This window comes from Electrona antarctica (assembly GCF_951216825.1).
Source record: "Electrona antarctica genome assembly, chromosome: 9".
Classification (NCBI taxonomy): Eukaryota; Metazoa; Chordata; class Actinopteri; order Myctophiformes; family Myctophidae; genus Electrona; species Electrona antarctica.
Genome location: NC_136790.1, coordinates 57,457,729 through 57,469,860, shown reverse-complemented (window position 1 = coordinate 57,469,860; position 12,132 = coordinate 57,457,729). Strand labels below are relative to the sequence as shown.

General features: G+C 43.8%; 1 protein-coding gene across 1 annotated transcript in view; it reads left to right on the top strand.

Annotated features, from left to right (window-relative positions):
• The window catches only part of LOC306930095 (glutamate receptor 4-like), a gene marked incomplete at both ends in the record, with an annotated part of 197,277 nt that extends 195,169 nt beyond the window's left edge, over positions 1–2,108 (top strand). The window contains 2 exons of the mRNA XM_079510838.1: positions 1,204–1,341; positions 1,947–2,108. Of these exons, the coding sequence (XP_079366964.1) occupies positions 1,204–1,341; positions 1,947–2,108 (300 nt within the window). The remainder of the gene's footprint in view (positions 1–1,203; positions 1,342–1,946) is intronic.
• Positions 2,109–12,132: the final 10,024 nt, after the last annotated feature.

The window sequence follows — 12,132 nt, the reverse complement described above, 5'->3', positions numbered from 1 at the left end:
AGCAGACATTTTGAGGGTCCAATGGAGTTAAGAGGTTTTGTCCAATGCATTTTTTACTACTTTCCATTGGTTCAAAATTTTCAAAACAACACACAGACGTAAAGGGTGTTCAATAGCACTGATTTATGCAAAACAAAATCAAAAACCAAAAAAATTGAGTTATGAGGTTTCCTCCCGAGAGCAACAATATACTACATTAACACCCTGAGCGCCATAAACGGAGGTCTCCGTCCTATCAAACAGTTACGCTCGGCGCTCAGGACGGAGATTAATCAAAAGATCATTAATAATTTCAAACCTGAGCGCACTGCTCCCGCTCCACAGGTTGGGGGCGTCTGTTGGGCAACAACGATGTCATTTCCGGTCGGGGCGTCATCCAAAATGGTCCAGCTCCATTTTCGTGGATGAGACCGAAAATCTTAAAACGTGAAGAACTCTTTATCTAAATGAATGCTTCCAATTCTAAAATGTTTTTTTTTGTGGCTTTCGCCTTTATTTTATATATTTTATGGAGGGACAGACAGTAGGCTGACAGGAAATGGGGAGAGAGATGGGGGGGAAGACATGCAGTAAAGGCCGTCGGGATCGGGAGTCGAACCTGCAGCACACTGCCAGACTGGATTACCAGCCAAGGTGTTTGGACCGCTGAGCCACGGCCCAGGCCAATGCTTCCAATTCTAACCAAAGATCATGTGTTAGACGGCTCATCGCGGTCCCGTCGCTAGTCATGTGTTAGACGGCCCATCGCGGTCCCGTCGCTAGTCTCGTTAGAAGTAATAATACCTCCCGTTGTTGTCGATCCCCTCAGGGTTTGTTTTGGCTACATCTAGCTACTTCTAGCTACATCCAAGATGGCGCCGTGCCACCTTGAAATAGGCCCTGAAGCTGCAAATCGCTGGGGATTTAATGGTCCTAAATACCCCCGGGGGGTTCGGGGGTGTTAATAAATATTCTTTCTTCACAGAATCAAAGGATTTTATGGCCATGACTCACCAGCATCCTGGAAGTATGGACGGATGGATTAAGACAGGCCTAAAATATTTTATATAAATATTTACGTAAATCTCTGTGGGGAAACGATTTTTTTCAGTGGGTTCAGAAATCCACGCCCACTGCTCTGCCCTGTGGGCGTGGCATCCGTCTCTGACTTTGTGTGTGTGTGTGTGTGTGTGTGTGTTCCACCCCCCCTCCCCCCCCCCGCAGGACAAGTCGTCCCAGGCCCTCAGTCTGAGCAACGTGGCGGGAGTCTTCTACATCCTGGTGGGGGGGCTGGGCCTCGCCATGCTGGTGGCGCTCATCGAGTTCTGCTACAAGTCACGCAACGAGGCCAAGAGGATGAAGGTGAGTTCTGATACAGGTTCTGACGGTCACACAACGAGGCCAAGAGGATGAAGGTGAGTTCTGATACAGGTTCTGACGGTCACACAACGAGGCCAAGAGGATGAAGGTGAGTTCTGATACACGTCAGAGGTCACACAACGAGGCCAAGAGGATGAAGTTCTGATACAGGTCAGAGGTCACACAACGAGGCCAAGAGGATGAAGGTGAGTTCTGATACAGGTCAGAGGTCACACAACGAGGCCAAGAGGATGAAGGTGAGTTCTGATACAGGTCAACGAGGCCAAGAGGATGAAGGTGAGTTCTGATACAGGTCAGAGGTCAAGAGGATGAAGGTGAGTTCTGCTACAGGTCAACGAGGCCAAGAGGATGAAGGTGAGTTCTGATACAGGTCAGAGGTCAAGAGGATGAAGGTGAGTTCTGATACACAACGAGGCCAAGAGGATGAAGGTGAGTTCTGATACAGGTCACACAACGAGGCCAACACCAAAAGGGGTTCCCGTCCAAAAGGGGTTAAGCATCAATCAGATTAAATAGTTTAATCGTTTGACAACCCCACATACATATATTATAATGATATCTCTCTCTCTCTCTCTCTGTCTCCACAGCTGACCTTCACAGAGGCCATGAGGGCCAAGGCGCGCCTCTCCATCACGGGGAGCGTGGGCGAGAACGGCCGCGTGCTGACCCCCGACTGCCCCAAGGCGGTCCACGCCGGGCCCGTCCGCCAGAGCTCCGGCCTGGCCCTGGTCTCCTCCGAGCTCCCCTGAGCGAGCGAGAGCATCCTCAGTGCCTTATCACCCAAACCCCCCGTCCCCCCCTCCCACCCCACTCACCCCCCGTCCCCCCCGTACCCCCCCCCTCACCGCCACACACCTAACCTCGTGTCACCGGGCTTCTCCACACCGCGGAAAAAGGCTTTGTTTTTTCAGCTTGCAGAATCTGATCAGCGATCTGACTTCCTAAGTCTCGTCACGTGGTCGAGTGGCGAGGTTTTTCATGGATTGGCTGGCCTCTAAGCTAATGAGAGACTAGACCTATAGATACGGCCGATGGGATACTAAGCCCCACGGCCAATCGGACGCTAAGACCCACGGCCAATGGGACGCTAAGCCCCGTGGCCGATGTGGCGCTAATCCCGCTCTCCTCTCCCCCACCGCGACCATGACTAGAGAGACTGCAAAACGCCACTACAGAAAGACCTACTAAGATACAATATGCTTTATTCTATAAGACCTACTAAGATACAATATGCTTTATTCTATAAGACCCACTAAGATACAATATGCTTTATTCTATAAGACCCACTAAGATACAATATGCTTTATTCTACACAAAGACCCACTAAGATACAATACAATATGCAAGAGAATGGAATGCAAGCTGATATATAATGACTTGAGTCATTTCTTGTTATTTTTTGTTTTGTGTTTTGTTACAAACGGACATGTGTCATCTGCCTAATATACCGATGTTTCTATGAATCGGAATCTGGTTAAACTTATCCGGTTGGCGGCGGCGCTACTTTCATTATTTGTTTGTTTTATACCCTCCACATGGACGGCGAATCGAGCGGGTCGGCTTGGTATTCCAAGAAGAACTCGAAGAAGAAAACCTCAACAGATTATGACGTTTGACGACCGAGCAGGAAAGGGGCATTCTGGAGGAGGAAGCAACACGTTGCTCTCGTTTCTTTTTTCGTTTTTCTTCCGCCTGGTGACGCAAAGTTATGTCTCGATCAGCTCCCGAATCAGGAAAAAATGAATCGATCGCAGTCGACACACACACACACACACACACACACACACACACACACACACACACACACGCACACGCACACACAATTTACAATTCAGGCATTTAGCAGACTCTTAATCCAAACACACACACACACAGAAAGACCACGGGACAACGTACGTAAGAGGATGCCGTAAGAGGATGCCGCAAGCGGACGGACGGACGGACAGACAGACTTAAACACACACAAGGCTGACAGCCGCTAACAGGCGCTAACTGATGCTAACGGAGCTAAAGACGTAAAGGCTGTCCGCGGCTCAGCGAAACGGCTCTGGTGGAAGGACGTTGTCGACGTAACGTAACGGGTAAAACCAACCCGTCTAATGACGGTCTAAACCTTGAGGGTGACCAATCCAACGCTCCCTATTGGTCAGTGGGTGACCAATCCAACGCTCCCTATTGGTCAGTGGGTAACCAATCCAATGCTTGGTGAACTCTGCTTCACGACGACAGGAAGAGCCGACAGACGTCCGAGGATGGAAAAAGCGACGTCGCTGCGAACGCGTCATGGGCGCCGCCAGCCGGTCATCCCTGCAGGAACTTTTTTTCTGACACGCCAGCCTTTTCTTCTGACGAGGGGAGGGGGAGGGATCTTCAACCGCTTACCCGTAGTCGGGTCGCGGGGGCAACAGCTCCACCAAGAGAAGCTCCAGACTTCCCTCTTCCAGAGTAACATTAGTAGCTTCCTCCTTCCTGGGGGGATCCCGAGGCGCTCCAAGGCCAGTGAGTCACCCCACCCCATCCGAGGGGGGGTGGCGTATAATTATTATAATTTTTGTATTCAAGTGTAATTAATATTATGTAATTTTTGGAGGGCGGGGAATTGCGGCGGCGAATGTCCACCGGAGATGCTGTGCCAACGAACCACCACTGTCCGCAAACTGGTTGTTCCCCCGACCGAGGGTGTTACGAACAAACTGTTCCCCTGACCGAGGGGCAATGATCAAACTGTTCCCCGACCGAGGGGCAACGATCAAACTGTTCCCCGACTGAGGGGCAACGATCAAACTGTTCCCCGACCGAGGGGCAACGATCAAACTGTTCCCCGACCGAGGAGCAACGATCAAACTGATCCCTGACCGAGGGTGTTACGAACAAACCTTCCCCCCCGACGGAGGGGGACAGACAAAACTACGAGAATTATTATATCATAAATATATTATGATAAACACAGAAGACCAGAAAACTGTCTCTCTACTTGAAACTGAAACTGTGTATTTTTCTTCTTGATTTTTATTCTTCTTCTTCTTCTTCTTCGTTTGATCGCTGTGAATTATTGGGCAACTTGAATTAGAATAGATTTGTTCTTTCACCTCAGCTGGACAGTATGGTTGGTAACCATGGTTACCAGTGTGTTTGGTAACCGTGGTTACCAGCGTGTTTGGTAACCATGGTTACCAGTGTGTTTGGCATTAACCAGACGTGAGCAGCTTTCAAAGAGACACTTTTAAAAGGACACTTAATCTCATGTAATATCAACAACGTGACACCGGGGGGAGCTGTTTTCTCTCTCTCCCAGTGTCATGAAGAGGAGAACGGTGAACAATATTTGTACTCGTAGTAAATAACAATTAAGAGAGAAAAGAAAAGAAAAGGAAAAAAAGCTAAATAAATATATGACAAAGCGTACATAAAACTGTGAAGATAACGTAAATATGTACAGTATATTACATGAAAACAGAGCTGTACATACCTAGCCTGTACAACATGAAAACAGAGCTGTACATACCTAGCCTGTACAACATGCTTGCTTTGTGGACATACTGTACAGAAAACCGTAGCAGATACTGTAGTGGATTAGACTCCTCGTTTTTCTATAATCATCATTAAAATGATCGACTCATCGCAATAACGACGAAAGAAGAAGCGCCGCTCGACGATGGAGACGAACGCCGGGTGTGACTGTGAACACCTCATCTGCCAACCCCATCTCTCTGTGAATATGTAACGGAATTCACTGCGTGAAAAGAGGAGTTAACAGGGCACTAGATTTGCCCGTTAACCTCAAGTTTAGCAGCATATACAGTTAATATACGGTAATATACAGGCGTGATGGTACATTACGGGAGTTTACCGGAGTTTGCTGGAAAGTTTAACGGGTGTTTCCTGAAATATACACATCCATATTCCATGCTTTTTGCACAGTGATTGCAATTCCGTAAACACGCCTAGAAAACCTCATAAATCCGGAGGAGGAGCGCCGTCTCTGCCGACCCTGAGCCGCGGGAGAGACACGCCACCGAGCGGCCTGACGGTTTGCCGTGTCGAGCGTTGCGAAGTTCGGTGTTACGTATTTCTGCGAGATTGGCTGCATCTGCACAGGCGAGGGGCGAGCGAACGATTCCCAACGGCGACATCATCGCACGAAAAACTGTCCTGATATGGAGCCTCGTCGGCCGTTTCGTCGCGGCGTATAGCCTGAACCAATCGAATGACGATAAATAGTAGCGTGTGGATCTCGACCAATGAAAGTGTTTGGGGGGCGTGGCGAAACCTCGCTTAAACGAGCAAATATAGGAGGAGGGTTGGACGATGTCGCTGCACGGAGCGTTGTCGCTCGCGGTACCTCAGGACGGTCTCGTTGAAAAAAACGAGTATTCTAACGAGATTTTCATCCTTCGCTCGCTCGCATCGCTGGCAGTGCGGATGAGGTGTTAGGAGTTAAATTGTGCGAGGTACGTGTTGGATACACGCCGCACGATGTATGGACGACGAGAAGGGTATCGGATCGACCGCCCAGGATGTCGTGATACCATCATGTCGTCTAGGAAGTCCATCCGTTCAACGACAAACGTCAATGTAGCGACCACACCCCCTCACTGTGGCGACCACACCCCCTCACTGTGCAGCCGGAGGCTGATCGGAACGGATCGAGAGCTTTAGAGAGAAAGAAAGAAAGAAAGAAAGAAAGAAAGAAAGAAAGAAAAAAAGAAAGAAAGAAAGAAAAGTGTTTTATTTTTCATCGTTTGATCTATTTTTTGTACTGAGCAATTTACGGAGAAAGAAAAAAAAACAAAGCGCTGGTTTGAAAGCGTTGCTGTTCAGATCCTCTTATCGCGTTAGAACTTTTAGAATCATTTCATTATTATTGTGTGAAAATGAGTCGGAATCAAACGAGAAAACTTTTTCTTTTTCAAGCATTAGCTCCTGTAGAAGGAGTTAGTGTTAGCGTTAGCTCCTGTAAAAGGAGTTAGCGTTAGCGTTAGCTCCTGTAAAAGGAGTTAGCGTTAGCTCCTGTAAAAGGAGTTAGCGTTAGCTCCTGTAGAAGGAGTTAGCGTTAGCTCCTGTAAACGGAGTTAGCGTTAGCTCCTGTAAACGGAGTTAGCGTTAGCGTTAGCTCCTGTAAAATGAGTTAGCATTAGCTCCTGTAAACGGAGTTAGCGTTAACTCCTGTAGAAGGAGTTAGCGTTAGCGTTAGCTCCTGTAAAAGGAGCTAGCGGTAGCGTTAGCTCCTGTAAAAGGAGTTAGCGTTAGCGTTAGCTCCTGTAAAAGGAGCTAGCGTTAGCGTTAGCTCCTGTGGAAGGAGTTAGCGTTAGCTCCTGTAAAAGTAAATGATGCACATCCAGGTAACGTGCCCTCGTTGACTGTAGCGTCCTTGTGTGTTTAGAGACTGCAGGACAATCTTTAGGCCTTCAGTAGAAGATCCATTTAGCCTTCAGTAGCACACCAGCCACGAGCAATGAGCATCGTTCTGTCTTTAGGCCTTCAGTAGCACACCAGCCACGAGCAATGAGCATCGTTCTGTCGTCGATGTATGGTTTGTTTTCATTTGGTCCATAACTGTGTAGCAGAGTTGCTCAGTCACAACCTCAACCTGAGGTTCTCATTGGTCCACAACCTCAACCTGAGGCTTCCATTGGTCCATAACTGTGTAGCAGAGTGGCTCAGAACCTCAGCCTGATGGTGGGGCTATAGTGTAGCAGAGTGGCTCAGTCACAACTTCAACCCGACGACCTAATAGTCTAATATCTCCACCGCTCTGTAGGATGTAATCCCCTTTAGTCTAGCGGTTAATTAAAGGATCTACACCATGCATTTATGAAGAGTTTTTCATAGGCCTAAATATTTAATATAACAGATTTGACTGAGGGGCTGCCATAGAGAAAAACTGTTCACTCTTCACATACTAGACTCGTGAACATTTACTAGACATGCTCTAGTAACTAGAGTATGTCTGAAATAAATGTCAGAGCTGAAATAGACATGTAAATATGAAATAAATGCTTAAACATGTAGCTAGGTGTAATGTTAGAGTCCACAGAAGACATGTAAATATGAAATAAATGCTTAAACATGTAGCTAGGTGTAATGTTAGAGTCCACAGAAGACATGTAAATATGAAATAAATGCTTAAACATGTAGCTAGGTGTAATGTTAGAGTCCACAGAAGTGAACCTTTCAAGCCTGTTTTCTCAACTCGCTGTTTCTCTGCAAGACATTACTCTATAAGCCATATCTCCAAAACTGGTGGGTCAAACTGAACAACCAATATGTCAATTTGAAGCTATGATTCACTGCTTTCACATGACATGAAAAAAAATCCAATGGCAGTCCCTCAGTCAAATCTGGTCACATATATACTGTTTATGATATACCAGTCCAAGTAATTTCTCTCTGCCTTATGAAGCTAGTTCAGTTGCTATACCGCATTGTCTTCATTGCGCCACATTTGGCAAGTGGCGCTATTCAGCCAGTTTATGCAAATTCAGCTACTCCCCCGGTCCCCGCCCACATATTTGACTCATTATAATAATAAGGCCCGCCCTCCTCCCCTCCCCTCCCACAGTCTTCAAAGGTGAAATGCAAATTTGGAACAGAAGAGGAGGAGGGGTTTATGCAAAGTAGGGAGATACATGTGACATCACGAGAAGCACCGAATCAGTTGGCCCGTTGTGAGACCAATAATGCAGTGGTTCCCAAAGTGCGGTCCGGGGACCCCAGCTAAATGATGGTTTGGAACCAAATTAACCCTTTGGGTCTAGAGTTAAATTAACATTGATTTTACAATATAAATGTGGGGTCTCAGAGATAGAAATGCCATTAAATGGGGGTCCGTAGACTAATGCATGTCAAACTGGGGGGTCCTTGAAATTAAACAGGTTGAGAATCACTGCTAGAGCCGTAAAATATTTTCTTCTGGGGGTCCCATCTCTTCAAATAATAAATAATAATAATACAACTTTATTTGTATAGCACCTTTCAAGACATGAAATGCAGCTCAAAGTGGGGGTCCGCGGAGCTAATTAGTGTCAATTTGGGGATCCTTGACATGAAAAGGTTTGGGAAACACTGCAGTAATGTAGATAAAAAAAAAGCCTGATTGTTCAGAATTGGGTGTTTTTGTGGCGACTGTAAAATGGGAGCAGTTTAAATTCATGGCGTAGGTCCTTTAACCTTTAAGTCTTTGGGTGCCAAGTACGAGATTTCAAAGAGTTAAGGTCATTACACACTGGCGAATTAGCGACGCGAATTAAAAATTCGACACCGGAGCGAACACCGGAGCGAACAAATAAAGAGCGAAAACGGTCGCATTTTCGCACATTCGCACATTCGCCACTGATGTGGAAGCTTGCATTGACTTCAATTGGTTTTAAAAAAAGGCGAATTATTCGCACGAATAAATCGCGTCGCTAATTCGCCAGTGTGTAATAACCTTTAAGATGTTGGATGTTTCCACGCGGGAGTCCCGGGTACGAATCCCCGGGGTGTTAACACTTGTTATACCTCCACCCAGCCACCAGGGGGGCTGGCGGCAGACCGCTAAAGAATCTCTGGCATTTCATTGGTTCAGCTCATTGTGTCAAACTCAAATGGAATAACGCTGTCTTTTTATTTGTTTTGTTGTTGTTCAAATTGTACATCTTGTTTTTGATTATAATTTCTTTTTTTTAGTAAAAAAAAAAAAAGATAAAGAAAAAAAGAAATATCTGTGGTTTGTGACTGTGTCGTTATTGTCGTTCAATATGAATACAGTAAAGTTATGACTGTTGCAATACTGTCTGTCCACCACTGGAGGGTGCCAACCCAACGGTAAAGGGTAAGTGCTACATTTATGTAGCGCTTTTATCCAAATCACTTTACATAGATTGTGCATTACATTCACACACACACACACACACACACACACACACACACACACACACACACACACACACACACACACACACACACACACACACACACACACACACACACACCTTTACATAGATTGTGCATTACATTCACCCATTCACACACACATTCATACACCTTTACATAGTTTGTGCATTACATTCACCCATTCACACACCTTTACATAGATTGTGCATTACAGGTGGGCCGTGGACCACCAGTGACTCTGGGCCCGAACACCATTTATTTGAGTAAAAGTACAACGTCTCGTTTCATTAAATAACTTTCGAAAACAGCAGATCTACAAGCTCACAATGTGTCACATTGCAATGCATTGTGAGCTATTGTATTATTTGGACGGGGCGTTTAAATGGAACTGGGTGACTATTTGGAAATATACGGTAAGTAAAAGTATCAATGTATAACATGTATAATTTAATACTCCGTAAAGTCTGGAATTCAAAATGTAGTCGAATAAAAGTTAAAAAGTATTGGTATAAAAATAATATCCCATTTCAAAAGGTTTTTTTAATGTATATTAATCTTTTTGAAAATAGCAGATCTAAAAGCTCACAATGCTCACATCACAGTGGACACTAAAACAATGTATTTATTGAGTGACAGTTGCAGCTCTCCTCCACCAGAGGGCGGTACACATCAAGGCAACAAGCCTCTGTCTGGATGCTTCACTGCCTGAGTTGCCATGTCTGCTTATTATAAGAGACTTTTGGGCTTATTTTTGTGTAAAGTTGCTTAAAGTAAATATAGCTGGTTTATTTGGTCTTGTTTGTAAAGTGTAGTTGTTCATGGTCTTGTTTCTAAAGTGTAGGTGTTTATTTGGTCTTGTTTCTAAAGTGTAGTTGTTTATTTGGTCTTGTTTCTAAAGTGTAGTTGTTTATTTGGTCTTGTTTGTAAAGTGTAGTTGTTCATGGTCTTGTTTCTAAAGTGTAGTTGTTTATTTGGGCTTGTTTCTAAAGTGTAGTTGTTTATTTGGTCTTGTTTCTAAAGTGTAGTTGTTTATTTGGTCTTGTTTCTAAAGAGTAGTTGTTTATTTGGTCTTGTTTCTAAAGTGTAGTTGTTTATTTGGTCTTGTTTCTAAAGCGTAGTTGTTTATTTGGTCTTGTTTGTAAAGTGTAGTTGTTCATGGTCTTGTTTCTAAAGTGTAGTTGGTTTATTTGGTCTTGTTTGTAAAGTGTAGTTGTTCATGGTCTTGTTTGTAAAGTGTAGTTGTTTATTTGGTCTTGTTTCTAAAGTGTAGTTGTTTATTTGGTCTTGTTTCTAAAGTGTAGTTGTTTATTTGGGCTTGTTTCTAAAGTGTAGTTGTTTATTTGGTCTTGTTTCTAAAGAGTAGTTGTTTATTATTTGGTCTTGTTTCTAATGTGTAGTTGTTTATTTTGTCTTGTTTCTAAAGTGTAGTTGTTTATTTGGTCTTGTTTCTAAAGTGTAGTTGTTTATTTGGGTTTGTTTCTAAAGTGTAGTTGTTTATTTGGGTTTGTTTCTAAAGTGTAGTTGTTTATTTGGTCTTGTTTCTAAAGTGTAGTTGTTTATTTGGTCTTGTTTCTAAAGTGTAGTTGTTTATTTGGTCTTGTTTCTAAAGAGTAGTTGTTTATTTGGTCTTGTTTCTAAAGAGTAGTTGTTTATGTGGGCTTGTTTCCTACTGTTGTTTAAAGTACCACATTTAGGCCTAATGTATTTGTCCAAGGAAACATCTAAAAGATATATATTGCGGGGACCCCATACCAGATTTGTGATGTTAAAATATTTGTAATAGTATGATGGTTGTGATGAGACGCGTTGTGGGCTTGTAGCTCTGCTATTTTCGAAGCAAGCCTCCCCGAATGTTTTCATAGACCTGGGGCCCGTTCCACGAAACTTGGATTATAGATTAAACCGGGATTTAACAGATATCCTGGTTTAATATATCCTGGATCAGTGATTAACCGATTTCATGAAAGCTGGTTAATCTTGCCAGATTAATTTAACCAGTTAACCTGGATATGTTGAGGCTTGATTCGGTTTCATGAAAGTGATGCTACATTAGTTACCATGGAAACTAATGCTTTGGACTTAGCCTGCTCCGGACCAGGCTAACAGCCAGGTTTGACCTAATCCTGATGTCTTTACTGTTCATTAAGCAGTCAATCTGATCACAAACCAATTACTTTTGCCACACTTATTATGGGTTTATGTTGCCTTGTTTGATTCGGTCTGCATTAAAGGACTAATTTTAGCACTATATACCAAATCAAAGAACCAAAATATATAGGCTGCACAACCTCATCATGACAGTTTGTGAGCTTGTAGATCAGCTGCTTTTGGTGAATGTTCCCCCAGAATAGGTTTGCTGTGGTGCAAGTGGTAAAGAAAAATATATTTTTTTTTGTAAAGGTGAAAACATTACTATATATTACCATTACTCATTGTTTTACAACATATTACCATTGTAACATTTCACCCACTATTGAACCCATGACCCACGGTTCACCAGTCTGGCCCCTGTCTGGGCAACAACCCCCTTCCCCAAAGGTAGCTCCCTCAGAGGAGGGAGCTATGGCCAAATATCACGATGCTACAATATCATTATGCTTACAATATTAAGAATTCTATTACATTTATTATGACGATTTCATTATGAAGTTTTAAGTTAAGAGTAGTGGTAAAATGTAGACTATATCATTTTTAATTTTTGAGTGACGTTTGCAGTACTGATTGACGTTTGTAGTTTTTGCATGTGTTTGAATAATATTTGCTGTATTAACACAGATGCACACACATACAGTAAATTGATCAAAAGTTACTACTAAACTATTAAAAGCTTCTTAGTCCACCTTAAGACAAATTACGTTTAAAAACAAATACTTTAGTCTGGAAATGGGATGTTTTTTT